We start from the raw sequence: 22,173 nt of genomic DNA on the forward strand, positions 1-22,173 counted from the left end.
TTCATTCAATGTTTACAATAATGATCAGAATAGATATATTCTTTTTACGATGAAAACACACTCTCTACTATACACCTACTCCGCTAAAGTTACCATGCGTGTATAATTGCAGTCTACATGATTTGAGCGTAGGCCACGACTGCTTGGTTGGGGTGCACACCACTTTACACCTTACACTATACACCATATCCCATTGGAAATGATCGAAACCGATTTGGGCCTAATTGAAGCTAGTTGCAATGTGTAGACACCTTATCGCTAATTAACCACAAATAAACCAGACAATCATATGTTTTCGCTGTTCATGTCCACTTCTCACCGGCAGCACCACCAAATCACCAATAGCCATACTAGATTATATTACTATCAACTTCGTTTTGTTGATTTTTGCTAGCAATTCTCACCAATCACCATCTACACTTCTCTGACTTATAAAACACACAGTATGAAACAAAGGACTTTCAGTGACGGAGAATATATTGTTGACAAAAGCACCAACTATCTCCTTTGGTATTTATAAACACATTCACACTTCCCTTAAAAAGTTTAGCGGGAATCTTTAATATGTTGCAAATGGCCTACCGGCAAAACAGGAAAAGCATGGGATAAAATTTTATCTAACACCTTATAATTTTTGGTGCAAGTTTTATCAATGGAGTAGCGATTAACTTTCCGTCAAAACTGTTTCACCCCAAATATGCCAGCCTTTTTTTCCCCCTATTGTGGACCGTCCATCGGTAATCAGTAGCAGATTATCAACTTATTGCAAAACTTGGTGCAATACCAACTTGAAGGACCCGAATGATTAATACGAAAAATATAAGTGTGGTACGGAAGATCTCAAGGGGCGGTTTGGTGGAGATCAAAAGTTCACGGACCAAGTTGAATAACTTGGTGTCATAGTTATCTTTTATTTATTATTAGATAAAGTAGAAGTCTAATATGATTGTGTTTCCTAGTTTGAGTAGGATTAGAATTGTGGGTGTTATCTAAACCCATCAAAAGGTTTATTTTTATAGTGGTAGAAAATATTTTGTTCTTGTTTTCTTATTAATGAAAAGAGTCGCATAAACGTTTTATGCAATATCGTATTTGTGTTCTTGATTCGCTTGTCTAAGGTTTAACAAGTGGTATCAGAGCCTAACGATTCAGCCTTGTGTTTCCGATTGGCGGCAAGTCTTGGATTGCGGTGGTAGTTCCAATCAAAGACATAAGAGGCTAAGAAACCGATCTCAGGCAAGATACGGTTCAAGATCCACAAGTATCCAGAAGCAAATTAAGATCGGAGAGAAAGAAAAGAAGGCAGGCGCAACATATTGTCATTGTTTATTTTGGTTGCTGTTCATCGAATCACAAGAAAAGAAAAGAGTTCGTCTTTTTGTGGACTTTGGTGGTCGTTGCATTCAGGAGGTGAAACAATTTATTATTGCTATTATATATTATTGTTTTGTTTTGGGGAAGTTAATCCACAGCCGTGAGTTATACCATAGTCATCATTTATTGGGATCAAAAGTCAAAACAATAGCAGCCACTCTAAATTGTTGAGCAGATGATATAGTTCGACTGGAAGTAAACCATCACTGGTTCCGATCGCAGGAAGAAACCGTACGACGCGGAAGTTGTCAAGAATTTCGTGACAGAAACGATGGCAGAATTGCAGGTCGTTGGAGGAATAAAGAAGTTGAACCAAAGCAACTACAAACAATGGTCGACGTGTACCAAATCGTATCTTCAAGGTCAAGATCTTTGGCAAGTAACGAACGGTACCGAGACGAGACAACCCGCGAACGATATTAACGGTAGTATCGGGAAGTGGCAGGTGAAAGCGGGTCGAGCAATGTTTATCATCAAGACAACGGTGGATGATGATGTTCTTGATCACATTCAAGATCTCGAATACCCAAAGCAAGCGTGGGATACGCTGGAGACCTTATTCACGAAGAAGAACGATGCTCGATTGCAACTAGTCGAAGGTGAGTTGATGACGGTTTCCCAAGGAGATCTTCCGATCACATAGTACTTTCGTAAGGTGAAGAATCTATACCGCGAGATTGGAGAACTCGATCCATAGTCTCGGCTTAGCGATGCTCGTATGAAGCGGATACTCATCCACGGTTTAAGACCGGAGTATCGTAGCTTTGTTACCGCTATTCAAGGGTGGGCGACCCAACCGAGTTTGAGAATATTCTTGCCGGACAAGAAGCCTTGGCAAAACAGTTGGCGGGTATGTCAGTTAAAACCGAGAGCGAAGCCTTGTATGTCGGAAGGAAGGAGAAGCATCGGTCAACAAAAATAAGAATCGTTATGGCGATAAAGGTAAGAGTAAGTACAGGGAGAACGAGAAACGTGAACAACCGACGAAGAAAGAATGGAATCGAAAGATTCAGGTTGACAATTCTGAAAAAGATTCATCGGATAAAGAGAATCGAGACAAGGAATCAAGGTACCAACCAAAGCAGTTTCCTTTTAGGTGCCATAACTGTGGACAAAAAGGGCACATGGCAAAATACTATCGAGAACCTAAGAAGAAAGGTAATGCAGCTGTTGTTAAAGAAGAAGAACCATGGGATGTGGAGGCTAATATGGCCGAGGTTCAGAAAAATTACGCAGTTGACACCGAATTCAAACCGAATCTGTTAGATGAATGGTTTAAAGTAGGCTCCTGTTGGTGGACAGATCAGGAAGTAGTGAGAAAGTCGAATCAGTTGAAGGCAACCTTGGAATCATCTATTGTTATTTTGAATTTAGATGATGAGGAAATTGTAGTTGAGGAAGAAAGTATGGTTGATCAAGACGTAATCGTGACAGTAACCGAAGAAGACGAGAAAGAAACCGTGTTGAATGAAGAGCACGAGGAAATAGTTCCGTCTCATGTTACGGGTTGTCATGGTGGAATAGAAAATGTTGAAAATCCGCAAACCAACAAAGTTGATGTTGGAGTTTGCATGATGTTCATGCATAGTTCGGGCGATCCGAAGGAACAATCGAATAAAGGAGTTAAGTTCGAGAGGGAGCATGCATCAAGTGAAGATGGAAGAATTGCTTTGAGTACCATGATAGTTGGTCATGAAGTTGAGAAAGCAAAAGTTGTTTCCTGTCTGAAACCGGGTGATGCAGTTCTAAAAAGTGGTAATCTTGAAACTAGCTTAGTTGTCAACAGGAAAAAGAAACCTGATGGTAGATTGAAAAAGTCAAATCCAAGAATCAAGCTCAAAGAGGTGCGAGTGATACAGGGTGTGAAGGATCTTGGAGGAACAATGGTAGTTGGTATTGAGAGGGAGTGTAAAACTTGGTGCAATACCAACTTGAAGGACCCGAATAGTTAATACAAAAAATATAAGGGTGGTACGGAAGATCTCAAGGGACGGTTTGGTGGAGATCAAAAGTTCATGGACCAAGTTGAATAACTTGGTGTCATAGTTATCTTTTATTTATTATTAGATAAAGTAGAAGTCTAGTATGAATATGTTTCCTAGTTTGAGTAGGATTAGAATTGTGGGTGTTATATAAACCCATCAAAAGGTTTATTTTTAGAGTGGTAGAAAATATTTTGTTCTTGTTTTCTTATTAATGAAAAAAGTCGCATAAACGTTTTATGTAATATCGTATTTGTGTTCTTGATTCACTTGTCTAAGGTTTAACACTTATTAGTTATAATTTTGTCTATTTACTTAGCTTTTGTATGACAAATACTCCAAGATTGTTGAATATGTAGAAGATTAATTTGATCTCTCAGATTAAATCTAATTTATTACAAGCTGCAACAACTTGACTATAAACTTTTTGAAAATATGATTAAATATTCAAAGCGAATCTTAATATTATGAAACTGGTTTGAGACCCGTCTATTACACGGGTAGTTCTTGAAAATACAATATTTAGTAAATAATCAATATATATGAAACAATAAACCTATTAAACACTATTAACACATAGTCATTATACAATAGTCTTTTAAACAGTTTTAAAGTAAAAGATTATTATAAATATCGAATATTTGAAAAAAAAAATAGGAAGTATATATTAAATTAACAAATTTTGAATCATAAATTTTAAGAATGGTAAATATTATTTTACTATTATAAATTTGTTAAAAATTGGGAGGTTTAATGTGGGAGTGATAAATGACAAAACTTGTAACTTTTTATTAGAGGGTATAGATATAGATATAGACTGTGTTTTGACTTTTGACTTGCCATTCATGATTCACCATGTTTTAAAATCAAGTATATAAAATGTCATCTTTCTTATACGAGAACCAACTTTTAACCTCCAAAATTTTGAAGATTACCATTCTGATTTTGTTTTAAAAATATTTTGATAAATCGTAATAAACAATTTGAAAATATATGCGAGTTTAATTGTTTTTATATCTTAACTTATAAAAAGAATATATGGTACAATGAAACTGCATTCGTTTATTTACCATATGAAATCATGCTAGACTGAGCAAATAACCAGTTTATATATGTAGCAATGAAAGTATTTACAAATACAATCGCATACAACAAATCAATCAGAAGTTAAACAAACTAAACAGTCTACTTACAAGATGGGCTATCTAATAAGAAAACGACCTAAATAACCATGCCGAAGTGTTGCTGCAACAACGTATACCACCGCCGAACCCCTTGAACTGCTTATCTCAGTCGTGCTTAATGATAATATGAAAAAAACCGTGTAAATTGTCTGAAGAGCTGCAAGAGAAAGCAGCATAAACGCCGCAAGTGCGGATATAGCAGCCCATGGGCTCTCAAAATAGGTATGCTTAAACCCGGCCCAGCCTACATGCCACCCATTCTTACAATACTCGTTTAACTCTACAAACAAGTCTTTTAAGTAATGAGTCTTGATATCAAAGGCCACATCTTTCCCAACATTTTTGAAGAATTTGGCAATCTCTTTATCTGTACCAAAATAATTCTCAATGATCTTATTATGCGAAAGCAAACCTACGTCGGTTGAGGTACTCATTAGACATCCCATGAATACAACATATGTTGTAATGTCTTTTGTGCAACTAGAATAACATTGCTCGAAAGCCATACAGTTCATAAAAAATGAACTATGGAAATCATCCATGTTGATTTGAGGGATTAAAAGCAACCTGTTTTGGAACTCAATATCCAAGAAGCTATCGGCTTGATAATTCGCCTTGAACTTGACCCCAACGTTAACAAGCTTGGTCGCAGGCCGGATGAGTTTAAGCGTTTTATCATTATTATTCGAAGCTTTCGGGTTAATTTTCTTAGTATGTATGAAACTCTTGCGGAAAAAATCAAGTAAATGTTTTCCATCAAGATTCTCACACTTCTTCAATACTTCGGGTTTCCTATCGACCATGTAATTGAAAAACTCTAGGATTAAAGATTGAAGCGTTCGGTCCCTGGTTTTCGATTCTTCAAACAATCTTTTTAGAACAAAAAACGGGATTTGATTCTCTATCCTCAAAAGATCTCTCATCAAAAATGGAGAAATCCAACTCAACTTAAAGATGGGATCATCTTGTTGAGTGGAAACCAACTTACCAACTTTTCTAAACAATTCAATCAAGAAAACACCATCAAGCACCATCATTTTAGCTAGATCATTAGTCGCAAAACAATCGATAGACTCCGGTAGCATTCTCGAATTTTATCCTCCATTGACACTATAAGTTTCATGAATAAACCAAGTGGCTTACCGGTTCTTGTGATCATATCATTGAGGAACCTCCATTTATGTTCTTGAATCATCTCAAGGTTCTTGTATCCATAGTGATACGGACCGATGGACACAATTCGAGGTTGATAGGCTTCTTTGTTGATTTCAACTAGACTTTGAGGGAGTCTAAATATGCAACAAGAACTCTTGCCAGCTGACTTGTTAAGTAGTTTTGGTGGTTCTTTCATTTGGGCAGTCATGTTTTCCACTTCTTGATCTAATATTGTGATTACATGGCTTTGATGATTCATGTTTGAATTGGATTCTTGGTTTGGTGATTGGAAGTGAATAAATCCAGCAACTGGATTGGGGATATGAAGAACTCAAGTGGATTGAATAGGTCAAAAAAGTCTGGGGGGTTTCATGGTTTCTTCTGTGCTGTTTCCTTACTGGGAGGACAAACCAATATTAAAAGATACTGCTTATGCGTGTGGGTCCTTTGAATTAGTAAAATACATCATTATTATTATTATTATTATTATTATTATTATTATTATTATTATTATTATTATTATTATTATCAAATTCAGCAGTTTGCCTAGACATTGCCTTAGATTTATTAAAATATAACCTTTTTACAATACATTTACTGACTCAAAAGATTCTTACACCGTCTAAATTTTGTACATTTGTGTTAAATAAATTGTAACTATCTAACTTTTTCATAGCCGATGATTTGATGAGGGTTTTATCCAGGGGTGTAAAAGAGTTCGGGCAAGGTACTCGAGCCCATCTCGTTTAACTTGTTAGCACAAATCTTAAATAATTGTTAATATCTTAAGCTCGGATGACGTCTCAGAATTCTTTACTTTTTTTCATTATTTTCTATATAACAAAATATACATAAAAAAGTTATATAAATAATAGCCGGGTGTTGGATTGCGAGCCTACTCGAACTCGATAAGCAAGACTTGAGTTCAGGCTTGGACTTGAGATCGAGCTCATTTAGGCTCATCAGCTCGATTTGAACTTTTAGCAAAACAATCTCAAGTAACTCATGATCCTAGCTTTAGCCTTTCAAACCACAAATTTTTCAACCTGTTTTTTTAGCTAATTAACATTATAAATTTTTCTAATATAACTAGTTAAAACACAACTAAATAAATATTAATTATCACAATTTCGTTTTTGTAGTCATATGGTTGTATGTAGGGAAGAGCAAATGGTACTAGGTATCGATCCAGTACCAACCATTTGAGGTTTCGGGATCGATATGGTTCGGTACCGATATTTACTAAATTTTGGCCTATGGTACAAGCACCAGTACCAAGGTTTTAAGAAAACCAAGATCGAAAAGTTCAGGATTACACCAATATAGTACCAAGCACATCCCTAATTATACAGCCGGGAGTTCAGTACGGCTGTTGAGAATACAAAACACAGGTTTAATTTTTGTAAAATATGATGCTTGTCTTAATCGAAAAAGTAGAAAGTTATATGTCACAAAATATATAAACTGCCATAAATAGTATGATATAGACATGTACCATCACATACTCTGGAATTTATTCCTATGTCGGTTTGTGTATGATGAATTTAAGTTTTTCATTTTGACATAAATGGGATTTACATTGTATAGTAAGTGATTCTGATTTGGCTTGTAAATTTGTAAAACTGTAAATTATGGATTTTTTTCCATTCGGTTTGCCCTAAATTACAGGTTATGTCCTTTAGTTTAATTAAATACAAGTAAGGTTTTTTATTTGAAAAGTTATAACATATTTGGTCATTTCACTAATTGTGGTTTATTTTTATTGTTAATGAGGTATAATATGAATACACTACTCTTCTTTTAAAACAAAAGAAGAAAAAAATAAATTAACGTTGTGTTTCCGAGCCTCATTTAAAAGCCTTACCATTGACCCTACTATCTCCCTCCTCTCTTTGTTTTTTTCTCTAAACCTTGTCTTCAGTACCAAAAGTCAACACCGTCATCGTCGACACCTCCTTGTTGGCTGCTCATATACCCTTCTATTGTGTATTTCTTCCATTTTTTCGATTCCAGATTGTGGACTCGGTGGATCGATGGTAATGGCTAGCACTACTAGAAAATTGAGCAATTGCTACCAAAATTTGCTACCGAAAAAAAAAACGGTTAGCAAATTTGCTACCGAAAATGTGAATTACTTGACAAGGTGGCTAAGCGGTCGGAGTTTTTGCAACCATTAATTTTCGGTGGCTAAGCGGTTGGAATTTTTACAACTGTTGGCTAGGCGGTCGGAGTTTTTTTGCAACCGTTGGCTAAGCGGTCGGAGTTTTTGCAACCGTTAATTATCTTTTGGAGTTTTTGCAACCGCCAATTTTCGGTCGGAGTTTTTGCAACAGTTAATTTTCAGTCAGAGTTTTCAACGGTCGGGGTTTTTTTGCAACCGGTAGGCGGTCGGAGTTTTTGCAACCGCTGGCACGGTCGGAGTTCTTTTGCAACCAGTAGGCGGTCAGAGTTTTTGCAACCGGCTATTAAGCGGTCGGAGTTTTAACTTTTATTTTAAAAATAAAGCACAGCATGTGACTTTTACCTATGATCCAGCCCAAGAAGAAGACAAAAGCGTGCAAAGCACGTGATACCCATCCATCCACTCAATTAGGCAATTATCTAATTGAATAATAGAAACCAAAACCATCGGTCATCCACACACACAACACACTCTCCAATCCATTTTCATATTCGTTTTAATGGCTGGTGTGCTTGAAACTCTCGCAGTTCTCCGTACCTCCGGCTTTCTGGCGGCATCATTGCCTCCGATCACCTCATCCTCCGTCTCCGGCCGCTGGAACAATGTAAATTTGTCGAAATCAAACATACGGTTTGGATCGGTGAGCCTGAGGTCTAAATCAGGTCGCCGTGGAACACGTATTGCGTGTCAGGCTCAGGAAGCCGTTCAAGGTTTGAATAATCGTAATAATAATTTGTTACCGGTCTATAATTATTCAATTGATGTACGATTTGAGCTTGAAATCAGTGATGAATTTGCATTAGTAGTGTTTAATTTTCCGTGATAATTTTGACCTAATTTTATCAGGAGATTTTTCTGTACGGTTTGTAGATGATGATGATATTGTGATTTTAGTAGAATATTATTCGTATTTGGTGAAGTACTTTGTACTAGAGGTGCAAATCGCCGAAACCGGTTACTAACCGACGGTTAGGGATTTTCACATAGAAACTGGTTAACTGAACATAGGCTAATACGGTTAATGTTGATAAGGTTAACATCAGTAAGATATTATCAGTTAGCCGGCTAACTTGGTTTTAAAAAGCACGCGTTAAGCGCACCAGAGCTCAAAGTGACGCAAAGGGATGGTGTTGTCACTTTTGCGGTTTGCCTATACAAGGTGACAAAAGGCCAAAAAGTCTGTTTTTAAGCAAAAAAGCGAACCTGAGGCCGCTTTAGTTTTTTGTACACAGCTCATTTTTTTTCTTCAGAATTTTGTACAACGTGCCTTTTTAAGTTGTATATATAGGTAATTTATATACTAAATCCTATATAAAGCTTATTTTTAGCTAAACATTGGGAATGGAATGGGAATATGGGATGCTAAAAACTTATGAGACATATAAAAAAGTTATATAAAAACCTTGTTCCCCCCGTACGACAATCGGTACGCTTTTGCACTTCGGTTTTTGACCCCTTTGCTTATGTGCGGTTCTTGCTTTTTAACACCAATCCGGTTAATAATCGAACCGAACCGGCTACATAGGTAGGGATTTTCAACTCAAAAACCGGTTACGACAGCTATAGGATGCCTTGATGTTCGTCTACCGTTTACACATTCTAGGGTTTTAGAGACTAATGTAGTGATTCGGTAATTGTTGAATCTGAATTATGTTTTTGTTGTAGTTATCATGACACGCGAATATGGTTCAACTGAAAGTCAATTTTATACATGGCATGTGTTAATAGTTGTATTATAATAATAATAATAATAATAATAATAATAATAATAATAATGCTTCAGGTACATAATATTGGATGTCAGATACTATCAAAGCTGTTAAGTGATTGGAAATTGATGGATGAGCTAGGAGTATTACATGATGCGCATCTGTTAGGCTTTGGTAATGCATTTCTTATCTAGCAACTGTGTCTATTTATTGCCTTGAGAAGTTCTGAAACGTTTACATTTTTAACGAAATCAGGTGATCTACTGCAGCATTTCTTGGCAGTAGTATCAAAAGGCTGGATAACGGAGAATCATGGGATGATAATTTTCAGCTACATCTGGTGTTACAGGTACATGTTTGCTGATTTTGTTTAACTTCTTGTTCTTGTGCAAATATTTTTCTATAACCTGTTAATTTTTTTTAATCTTTTTTCTACATTTGAAGTTGATGTTGTATTTGTAAGTGTTAAGTGATTGTTAACTGTTTTCAAAATTTGAAGTTAAGTTTCATTCTTCAACCTAACAAAAAGGGTTACTTCTGCTATGATTTGTTTTTTTTAGTTATAATATGGCTCCTAATTTGTTTAGTTACATTTGCAATTGAAGCTTCAAATGTGAAAGACGAGAAGAGAAGAGTCGATTGTCTCCTCTCTTAATCGGGTTCATCCTCTTTGATTTGCTGATGAGTTCTTTAGTCTCAAATTTTGTTCAAGGTTTTGATGTGCCATTTTAGTGTAACAATTTTTGAAGATTTCACTATAGCAAATTTTTTGGTATCTATTTAAGCAATAGCATCTTACTCTGTGTTTAAGTTTAAGTTTAAATTGATTTAGGGTTTATCAAACTTGAATGGAAGGGGGTAGTTTTATTTTTATGGTTCTTTGCAAATGATTTTTATGGTAGCAACCCTATGGTTTGTTTCGGTTTAAGTTTTTTCGGTTTTTAATTTCGGTTTTTTTGGTTTCCTTTTGGTCCAATTTTTTTGGTTGTTTGTTTTGTTTCACCTCGGTTTCAATTTGTTTAGTTTTTTGGAGTTGGATTTTTTGTCTCGGTTCGGTTTCAGTTTATTCAATTTTTAGTTTCGGTTTAGTATCGGTTTTTTTTTAGTTTCGTTTCGTTTTGCTTTTGTTCGATTTGATTTTATTCGACTTTTGGTTTCAGTTCAATGTTGTTTAGGCTTGGTTTCTGTTTTCTGGTTTCAGTTCAGTTTCGGTATCGATTATATATATTTTTTTATTTGGTTCGGTATCGGTTGAGTTTATTCGGGTTTTGGCTTCAAATATAGGCTGAACTGTTTTTTCCATTCATTGAACCAGTGCACACGATCACTTCTACTGCTGGAGTCGAATGTTCTGTTGTTGAAAAACCATTGGAGCATGATGACTCGGATCTTGGATATGATGCTGCTAAAGGTTCCTCTCTCTCTCTTTTTCTCTAAAATGTTTTGGGCTGACACAAACTCACCCGCTTGCATATGAATGGTTGGTTTGAGTTATATTTTGTTTGTGGTAGATCTAATGGGTTAAACTAAAAAGATAGCTGAAATAGAAACTGATTGAGCATGTCAAAAGTTGTCCATAGTGCATTTTAATGCAACACGTTCATTTTATGCAGAAGATTAGATTATCATCAAAATAATATAGTCTTTATAATCCCAAAGTAAAGCAAAACGCACTAGCCTAGTCATTATTGCCAACCTTGTTTTTTTATTATCTGAATAGAGGGTAATAACGAGTGTAGAATTATCCTATATGTCAAACAAAAGGATGAAAATGTATCAAATTTTTAGGAATAAGCCCATATGAGTTTATTCTATTAAGGGCCTTCAATAGTTTCCACTTTCTACAATAACATTTTCTGCTGTGTGATAAATTATCTTAGCTATTGTCATGGGTATCAGTTGAATGGGTTCTATACTTCGATGACAATGAATGTTGGTCAAATTAGATATATACAAGAACTTAACAAACACTTTGGCTGTAGCCGTCATTGTATCAGTATGATATGCTATGAGGTAAGATTTGTTACTCTACATAATTAGGTGATATAAATGTTTTTTCTATGCATAATCTTATGGTGATTGTAAATTAACAATATCATGTCTCTTAATAAAAAGTAGGCTCATTTCATATTTAGACAAGTCTATATTATGTAATATATATCTATATTGTAGTAGAACATTAATATATACTGTTGTTATTGCAATTAATTGAAACTTTAGTGTGTAATAAATCTTAAAACTGTTTTAGTTCGTTAGCCAATTGTTATTGACTTGGGAGTAGTATATTATTAAGGTGTAACATGAATTAATTCTTTTGTATAGTGGTTAGGTATGAACTAAGGCCGGGCATCATGCTCTCAAGGTATATTTCCAGGAGAGTATCATTGCTGCATTGGTAAGAACGATTAAGTTGCATAACTCAGTCAAGATTATGTGATATTTGAACATATGAATTAATGATGATTTCCATGCTATTTTGAAGTTTTTTTTACTCTTTCCTATGAATCTTTACATGAATTTAACCGTTTTCTGCTTTTTCAATACTCACAACGTGCAGGTTTAGAGCTCATGGATATGATGGCCGCCTATCAAGCCTAAGAGCGCCTGTGCAGGTGAATAATCGATAAATTATTTTACTAATTGGCGTTAGAGATAGAACTTAGAACTTGGATCAACTAGAATGTTAATAATTATCTGATGAGCAAGCCATGAGGAATAGATGTGAAGACTGAAGACACGAATTCGGGGGCTGTATTCATGAATATGCGGATCAACTAGAAAGCATATGCGGATTTTCTTTACCAAAAAGCGTGTATTGCTAGAATAACATATTTTTATATATGTTTATAGAACTCGAATAACATTTTCTATTGAACGTCTTTTATAGAAATTTCCAGTTTTGTTTGTTTGCATCTATAATTTTATGATTTGATATTTTAATAGTTTTTTTGCAAAAAATATTTCTACTGCATTGCGACAGAAATATGGTCGCAAATCCGCCTCAAGAGAGCAGGTGCAGGTTGATCGCAAAAACCGAGCACCGGTCGGAAGATTTACGACCGCAGCACCGGTCGGAAGGTCTGAGACCGCAACACCGGTCGGAAGATCTGCGACCGCAGCACCCGTCAAAAGATGTGCGACCGCAGCACCCGTCGGAAGATGTGCGACCGCAGCACTGGTCGGAAGATTTGCAACAGAAGAACGGTCGCAAATGTAACTGGTCGCAAAACGGTCGCAACAGAGCAACTGCGACCAGCGTTTTTTCGACTAAACTTTCGGTTGCAAAGCGGTCGCAACAGGGTAGTTGCAACCGTTTTCTGACCGAATAGGCTGTTGCAAATGCTTAGTTTTGTAGTAGTGTAGGGATGTTGTAGCTACGGGATCAACTTGGAATTTTGTGGTTGGGGTGTCTTCGGGGTGTCTTCGATAGTGATGACTATAAAGATGAGTTGTGGAAATAAAAGAGATTGGCGAGATGATCTAGTTCTCATAAGCTAGAATTAGGGCTGGCATGGAGCATGTGCGAGCTAGGCAATTGTGTAAGGCCCATTGAGATTTGAGGTCCATAATTTTTTAGTTTCTTTGAATATATTTTATATATTATATGAGTTTTTTTTATTTTTTTAATATATTTTGAGTCCCATATTTATAATTCGTATAAGACCCACAAAGACAATTAAGCTCTTGGGACGGCCCTAGCTAGAATATTGTTATCATTTCTAATTAACATGCTCATTCACCCCCACACAAGCACTTCTCCTTCCCCTATGTTTGTACCAAATCTTCACCCTACATATTCAATTTCCCATCACTGTTGGCCGCCTGTTGTCTATCAAATATCATTATTATAGTATCGACAAGTCCACCTCTAAATAACCTTTGTTGTTGAAGTTCAAAATTTGCAAGGATGAGTTGCAGCTTTATCCAATTTCACATAGGAAATCAATGTTTAGATGCTCCTGCATCGTTGATGCACTTAAGCACTTTGTTGACACATCTATGATAGCATCCCGGATAGATGAGGTTTTAAGTTCTTCCATCGGCTCATCCGTGTTTTAAGTTCTTCCATTGTCATCTTTTTGTTCTTCGTGGATTAACAGAACAGGATTAGATTAGAGGGACGCAACTCAAACATAGGGGTTTTTTAGACTAATTTATAATTTTTGTCATTCAAACACAACGAATTTATGGATTGCACCCTTTACAAAGTTTACTTTCACTTAGGGGTGCAAACGAAGACGAGCCGAGCCCGTGCTCAACTAGGCTCGTTTAACTTATACACAGCTCAAGCTCGGCTTGTTTCGAGCTCTATTTTCAAAGCTCGAGCTCGGCTCGTGAGCAGATTTTGAAGCTCGAGCTCGGCTCGGGCTCGGCTCGTTTACTATTTATCAATTATTTTTTATATAATTATTGTTATTGTTATTTTTATATATTTTTTTATTATAATTTTATGTATAAAATAATATATTTTATTTAGTTATTTTTATTTATTTTTTCATAACATTACATATATTAATTAATAATTATTATATATATATTTAAAAAATTATATAAATAACAGGCTCGTTTAGGCTCGCGAGCGGCTCGAGCTCGATAAGTGAAGCTCGGGCTCGAGCTCGTTTATTAAAGAGCTTATTTTTAAGGCTCGAGCTCAGGCTCGGACTCGATTAAGCTCGGCTCGATCGAGCTTTTTAACGAGCCGATCTCGAGTAGCTCGCGAGCAGCTCGGCTCGTTTGCACCTCTACTTTCACTCTCTGTTGTTTAAATAAAACGGTGTCTCGCTTTTACTCATTTAACTTAACACATGTCCAAAAAATCAGTTTAAGTCCTCTTAGCTTATGTATCGAGAGAGTAATATGATAAAAACGTATTTCCTATTTTCTTATTTTGGAAGTCCAGTTCAGCGTCACAAACTTTTTTCACACCAGAGGTCTCTTAACAATATTTCTATTTATGTTATGGAGCGAAAAAAAATTCTTTTTTCCTTAGTTTATTTATTATTTGATCAAATAAAAAGCAACTTTGGGATTGCTGAATGACAGACAAATCACAGACAAAATAATATAATAAATATATATAGCAACGGAGCCATCATAGTATTTTTGAATTCCTCCGAAAGGAAGGGTGGTAAGTTGATCATTTACCGATCGGGGTCTGATCGATCCTATTTTTTATTTCTTTGATGGAAGGTAAGGGTCAATTTTATTAAGACCCATGAGAGCATATAAGTATTTCTATCCCCAACTTCAAAATAAATTAAATTTTGGACCAACTTATATAGAAAATAAAACAAAATAAATAAGAAAAATACGATTAAAACTCTTAAAACCCTTCATCTCGTTCAACCCAACCCAACCCAACCCAACCCAACCATAGCCACCGCTCCCTTTCTCCGACTACCACTCCAACATTGGTGACCACCACCATCATTGGTGACCGACTACCGCCGCATCCACCAGCAACACCAACTTCTCCGAAATAAATCATTTAATTTCTAATTGTATAATTGCGACAATAAATCTAAAATATTACATTCTTTGCAAATGCAATCGTGAAGGCTTGTAAATCACCCGGGCTTCTTTAACAAAATTATTATTAATTTAACCAATTAATATGTAGCAATGACAAGTATTCACAAATTATTTATCGATCACTTCAAACGACAAAAGTTACTAAAACAAAAGAACAGTTAAAATAGTGAATATAAAATACGAATTTAAGGAATCAACAGAATCAACAGTCACTAAAACATCATCATCCGAGTGCTGCTACAACAACCACTTCCACCAGCTACTGTCTACAACCGCTTACCTCATTTTTGGCCATTGCTATGGTAGTATGGAAACACGGTGTAAAATGTTTGGACAAACGCAAGAGAAAGCAACATAAAAGCCGCAATTGCCGAAACTGTAACCCATGGGCTCCCAAAATAGGTATGTTTAAACTCGGCCCAGCGTACAAGCAAACCATTGCGACAATAATCGTCTAATTCCCGAAACACGCCTTTTAAGTAACTATTCTTGATATTAAAAGGGATGTCTTTTCCAACAGCCTTAAAGAATTTTGCAACATCTTTATCCGAACCAAAGTAGTTTACCACGATATCATTTTGCGAAAGTAAACTGACGTCGCTTGAGGTGTTTAGGAGACATCCCATGAACACAATATACGTTGTAAAATGTTTCGAGCAATCAGAATAACATTGCTCGAAAGTCACACAGTTTAAGAAAAATGAACCGTAAAAATCATCCATATTGATTTGAGGAATTAAAAGCAGTCCGTCGTGGAATTCGATATCCAAGAAGCTATCTGCTTGATTATTAGCCTTGAATTTGACCCCGGACACATCAAGCTTGGTCGCAGGCCGGGGGACTGTATACGAAAGGTTGTTAGTTCCAACAACCGCTTCAGGATAAATCGAGTTTTTATCCTTAGTGTTTATGAAACTCTTTCGGAAAATATCAAGTAAATGTTTCCCATCAAGATTCTTATATTTCTCTAAAACAGTTGGTTGCCTATCGACTGCATAATTGAAAAACTCAAGGATTAAAGATTGAAGGGTACGCGTATTATTGTCTTTAGACTCTTCAAACAAGTTTTGTAGAAGACAAAATGGGATTTGATTCTCTATCTTTAAAAGATCCCTCACCAAAAATGAAGAAACCCAACCCATTTTAAAGATTGGATCATCTTTATGAGTGGAAACCAACTTCCCAACTTTTCTAAACAATTCAATCAAGAAAACACCATCAAGCACCATCATTTTAGCTAGATCATTAGGACCAAGATCGATAGACTCCGAATAGCTTGCTCGTATTTGTTTGTCCATCGACACTATGATATTCATGAAAACATCAAGTGACTTACCTGTTCTTGTGAGCATATCATCAAGGAACCTCCCCTTATGTTCTTGGATCATCTCAAGATCCTTGTTTCCGAAGTGGTATGGGCCGATGGACACGATTTGAGGTTCGTATGCTTCTTTTTTTATTTCGACTAGACTCCGAGGGACTCTAAATATGCAACAAGAACTCCCACCGGCTAATTTGTTGAGTAACTTTGGTGGTCTTTTTATTTCGGTCATCATGATTTTTACTTCTTCTTGATCTATTGTGATGGCATGGTTTTGATTCATGTTTTGAGGCATTTATGATTTGGATTCTTGATTGATGTTTAGAAGTGTATTAATAGAGCAATCAAGGTTTGGAGGTGTGAAGAAAAAGGAATTATTTAAAAAGTCAAAATGTATGGTGTTTCATCGTTCCTTCGAACCAATGCTTATGAAGGTACAATCGGAACAAGAAAACAATATAAAAAACAAGACTTTTCGCATGGGTCCGACTGCATTAATGATTAAACAATTCATAAATGCAATTTCTAAATTATCAATCTAAAGAGGATATGCTCCTTACATTTTTAATTTATCTTTAGTTTTCTTGTTCTTGATTTAGTCTAATTGATCGATTGAGATACAGTTTGTAATTTAATTTCATGTTTAAATTATGGTTTTCTTCTTAAATTAAAATTATGCTTCATGGTTTTATAGGAAAAGTAACAATGGTGAGGGGAGGGAAAAGAAAATACAAGTTGAATTAAATTAATCGAATACTATTATATTTACAATTTTAACCGATATTACTCTTAACTTTTATTTTTATTGGCGAAGGCAATCTTATTCAAGTAAAGAAATAACTCTGATAACTTTAACTTGTGTTGTTCAATAGCATTCACGACTTTTTGTTTATGAAAAAAGTTGGTCAATTATTATTTGGGACGCATCTATAATTGTCGAAAAAGTGAAAGGAGTGATTGATAGTCACATTGTCATTATTCATTTATTTCTAATCATAGGAGAACCACAAATAGTCTCTAGAAAAATGAAATGATGAAAACGTCGTCATATACAGCATGAGATGATTTAACTGAAAAATTAACATTTAGACAATTGTTATCGTTGGTTAGTTAAAGCGTCACGTCATTGCCACGTATGAGTGGACTTTAACCAACCAACTTTAAAATAAGTGTAATATGGTGGGTTGGTTAACAAGACAATAAAAAAACAAACAAAATGTGATTGGTTGAACATCACCTCTTTGTGCCCTTTAAGCGTTAACCGGCTGGCAATAAGGGGGGAGGAGAGTTGGCGGCTGGTGGGTTGTTATGGTTTGGAGTATGATTTTGGCCGAGGAGTTCTTTTTGATATGTTGGCATGGTGGAAAGGAAAGAAAATTCTAGCCATCATGATTGGAGATTTAATAACCATCCATGTTTCTATGATAGCTTCGGAATCCGCCTTTTCTACTAGTGGCAGAGTTTTATCAATTAGAAGAACAAAATTTACTCTCGCTGCGCAACGGAATGTGCATTTGCTTGAAGGATCATTTAGACGCGGCGGAATAAATTAAGACGAAAAACCAATCGAGGAGGAAATACACAATATAAAAGTATCAAGCAAATGATCATCTCCATTCTCCGATGAAGAACTCACACGCGACATATCGATACACATACGCACTAGAAAGAACCAACAATATTGAAGATGTTTAGACGAGACGATTTCCCCGAAGACCAAATGGCTGTTATACAACCCGGTCCCAAATCGAACCTATAGTAACCAGTTTCAAAGGTTCCTAAATCCTAACCATTGGCTCTCCAAACTGTTTCCAGCCTAAATCGGTTTAGGGTTATAATTCTAAATATGCACCTCCACCGCATACTATTTAAACCCTACTCTTAAATTACACTCTATTTTTTAACAATCTAGAGACCTGAACTTCACTATTTTGAAAGACAAACATTTATCCAACACATTAGTATTGCTAAGCCAAAGCTAGGCTCTTTGGTTTCAATTAACATTTCAAACACAACCCTCGGTGAATACACTTTGTAAGAAAAGTATCCCTTTCTTAAAACACAAAATTAGGATCTTACATTAAAGTTAACTAATTCATGTGTAGCAATGCCAAGTATTTACAAATGTTACTTAAACTGAAGAGCAGGTTACAAGAAAGACTTAAGGAATTAACAGCTAACTAAACCATCATCATCGGACTGCTGCTACAACAACCACCGGCTACTACCTAGAACGCTAATTACCTCACTTAATGTTTTGGCCGGTAGTACTGAAAAAGAGTATAAAATGTTTGGAGAGTTGCAAGAGAAAGCAGCATAAAAGCCGCGAAGGCGGAAATTGTGGACCATGGGCTCTCAAAATAGGTATGTTTAAACCCTGCCCAACCTACACGCCACTTATTCTTACAATACTTGTTTACTTCCAGAAACAAGAATGCTAAGTAATGATCATCAATATCAAAAACCATATCTTTCCCAACATCCTTGAAGAATTTTGCAATATCTTTATCCGAACCAAAACTGTTCACAATTAAATCCTTTTGCAAAAGCAGACTCACGTCCTTTGAGGTGTTTATGAGACATCCCATGAAAGCAACATACGTTGTAATTTGCTTCGAACAGTAAAAATAGCATTGCTCGAAAGCCATACTGTTTAAGAAAAGGGAACTATAAAAATTGTCCATATTAATCGGAGGAATTAAAAGCCGTCCATTCTCAAATTCAATATCCAAGAAGCTAGCAGCATAATGTTTAGCCTCAAATTTGACCCCGGACAAAACAAGCTTCGTTGCTGGTCCGATGAATTTAAGGGAAAGGTTGTTGTTTTTAACAACTGTATCACTAGAAATCCAGTTTCTATTCCCAGACGTGTTTGAGGATATTAAACTCTTTCTGAAAAAATCAAGTAAATGTTTACCATCAAGAATATTCTCACCCAACAGTAAAGCATTTGGTTGCCTACTAACGACATAATTGAAGAAGTCGAGGATTAACGATTTAAGCAGATAATTATGAGCATCGGATTTAGATTCTTCAAACAACTTTTTTAGAACAAAAAATGGGATTTGGTTCTCTATCCTTAAAAATTCCACCATCAAAAGTGGGGCAAGCCAACCCATTTTAGGGATCATTTGGATGAGTGGAAACCAACTTACCAACTTTTCTAAAGAATTCAATCAAAAAAACACCATCAAGCACCATCATTTTAGCAAAGATCATTAGTGGCAAAATGATCAATAGACTCAGAGTAGCATTCTCGAATTTTATCCTCCATTGACACTATAATTTCCATGAAAAAACCAAGTGACTTACCGGTTCTTGTGATCATATCACCTAGGTACCTCCATTTATGTTCTTGAATCATTTCAAGTTCCTTGTTTCCATAGTGGTTTGGGCCGATTGAGACAATTCGAGGTCGATATGCTTCTTTGCTGATTTCAACTAGACTTTGGGGGACTCTAAATATGCAACAAGAGCTACTGCCAGCTTATTCACTAAGTAGTTTTGGCGGTTTTTTCATTTGGGTCTTCATGATTTCCACTTCTTGATCTGTTGTGATAACATCCTTTTGGTCCATGCTTTTGGGCACCTCTTGTGATCTATTGTTGATTTGGTGTTTAGAAGTGAATAAATAGAGCAGTCAAGGGTTTTGATCAATGTTTCTGGCTTTCATCATTTCAACCAGAAGAAAAAAAAACAATAAAAGAGAGGATACTGCGTATGGTGTATAAAATAATTCATGTATGCAATTTCTGAAATTATCAAATCTAAAAGCTTACATTTTCCCCTTTAAACGAGACAATATATTAGTTTACTAATAAAATCGATATAAACGCCTTAGATCTATAATTACAATATATTATTTTAGATGTCAATTTGTTGCAACTTATAATAACGTAGATATGAAATATGTTGAGCAACATTAGCAATAGCACATTTAAATTTGACTGGAACGTAAAGCAACTCCATATGTATTGTATATAAAACTATTATTATTTAGTTAGAAATAATATATGAAATATGTTGTCGAAAAACTTAATACTTGCGCTCTTGTGTCTTGTAAATGGAGTCGTTTAGGGTGTAAACCAGACAAGCTTTCTTTTGGAGCAAAGGGAGGTGTTTTAAGTCAGGATAGGAGATTCTATCTAGTCGCAAAGGTTTCGGAGACATTTTAATTTACAGGTAATAAAAAGTGTTATTTAATCGAATTGATTTGGAATTGGTGAAGAGGGCCAAGAGGGGGAGTAGAGATGACGCCACAAAATGAGTTGATAGAGTTTATGTTTGTCGTTTCATTGTCAAATTCAAATGATCGGTCGGTATGGGAATTGGGTTTTTTTAGGAGAGGGGGGGGGGGTGTGGCCCAACAAAATTGTTTCTCGATCGAGGGGAGTTAGCGGGCGCCATTCGCATTACAATATGGAACATATTCGTGCCCAAAAACATTAATATTAGTGCTTTTGGAACGTAATCCGACTACATTTAACCTTTCTACTAAAGGTTTGGAAATTTCATCTATTTAATTAGTGTCAGAAAAATATTATGGATTAGCTAGTTGAATTCATCTTGATCAGTGATGAAGAAAAAGGACTTGATTGAGGTAATTAGCTATCTGTTTTGTGGTTTATTCTAAACAAGTTTGGTCAAAAAGACTACTTTTTTATTCAAATTTTTTTATGGTCCTCTTCTTGTAAGTCTGTAAGCGAACTGGATGTCCGGTGGAAAGTTTGCTTATGTTCGTCCGTTTAATAAACAAACAAGACACAGACAAAAAATTTTGTTCGGTAAGCTTAACGAACGAACAAGGACAAAAGCCGCGTTCATTCAATAGTGTTCGTGAACATCCGATAATGTCCATCCGATTACGCCCGGTGACGTTCATCCGGTAACGTCCGTTTAATAGTGTTGTGTATGTAAAGTTCCCTTAAAAATGAAGAATTTGAAGCTTGTTTTTCTTGAAACACTAGAAGTTTGTGGATTTTGAATAGCAAAACACTATTTTGATATGATTATGTGTTTGTTACTATGTTAAGTGTTAAGTATTTTTTTAATATCATATAATGTTCATTGTGTTTATTTTAAGTATTTTGATATGTTTATGTTTGTTTGTCCGTTCATTAGTGTTTGGTTGTCCATTAATGTCCGTTTAAAGTACTAACGAACGGACACAAATGGACATGGACAAACTCAATTCTTTAATGAACATACATGGACACGAATTTCGTTCAGTAGGGTGTTCGTGAACCATCCGTTTGTCCGACAAAAGCTTAACGGATGAACACGGATAAGATTCCGTTCGATTCGGTCCGATCCGCTTACAGTCCTACTGTGAAATTCAAATCACGATTTTCATTCAAGTTGTGTTATTACAAACTAGTATTTATAGGCAAACTCTAACTAACTAATTCTAACTGATTGATAACAAACTCTAACTAACTAATATGAACTAAAACTAATAAACTCCAACCCCCCCCCCCCCCCCCCCCGGCAAGTTAGAGATGCTTCAACTCCAACTTGAAGGCATATCGGGCTTCAGGGCCCGTATATGCAGAAACTGGATTACGGCCCCAAAAACTCAGTTTTTGTGAAGTTGTGAATCATGGTAAAGAGGTACAAGATGAACTTCCAGTAAGCTATGTTTGGAATCATCATGATCAAGGAGATTACAATCTGTTGGCTAGTCAAATGGTTCAAGAGCCTGCGGACGTTTCTAACTCGTCATCAGGTGTAATTG

General features: G+C 35.8%; 1 protein-coding gene and 2 pseudogenes across 2 annotated transcripts; all 3 read right to left on the reverse strand.

Annotated features, from left to right (window-relative positions):
• Positions 1-4,557: 4,557 nt before the first annotated feature.
• LOC143537099 (UPF0481 protein At3g47200 pseudogene) lies at positions 4,558-5,954 on the reverse strand (annotated as a pseudogene).
• Positions 5,955-15,390: 9,436 nt separating this feature from the next.
• LOC143537127 (UPF0481 protein At3g47200-like) lies at positions 15,391-16,742 on the reverse strand. Of its 2 annotated transcripts, XM_077030961.1 has the most exons (2): positions 16,455-16,742; positions 15,391-16,109 (listed from the first exon to the last, which is right to left on the reverse strand). In XM_077030961.1, the coding sequence occupies exons 1-2, from the start codon at positions 16,732-16,734 to the stop codon at positions 15,400-15,402; spliced, it is 990 nt and encodes a 329-aa protein (XP_076887076.1). In that variant the 5' UTR covers positions 16,735-16,742; the 3' UTR covers positions 15,391-15,399. The 2 variants fall into 2 exon arrangements, with proteins under 2 accessions (XP_076887076.1, XP_076887074.1); XM_077030959.1 differs by having other exon boundaries at positions 15,391-16,742.
• Positions 16,743-18,688: 1,946 nt separating this feature from the next.
• LOC143537100 (UPF0481 protein At3g47200-like) lies at positions 18,689-20,022 on the reverse strand (annotated as a pseudogene).
• Between the last annotated feature and the right edge of the window lie 2,151 nt (positions 20,023-22,173).

This window comes from Bidens hawaiensis, unplaced genomic scaffold (assembly GCF_021521415.1).
Source record: "Bidens hawaiensis isolate Kalapana, Puna unplaced genomic scaffold, B.hawaiensis_p1.1 tig00011081_1, whole genome shotgun sequence".
Classification (NCBI taxonomy): Eukaryota; Viridiplantae; Streptophyta; class Magnoliopsida; order Asterales; family Asteraceae; genus Bidens; species Bidens hawaiensis.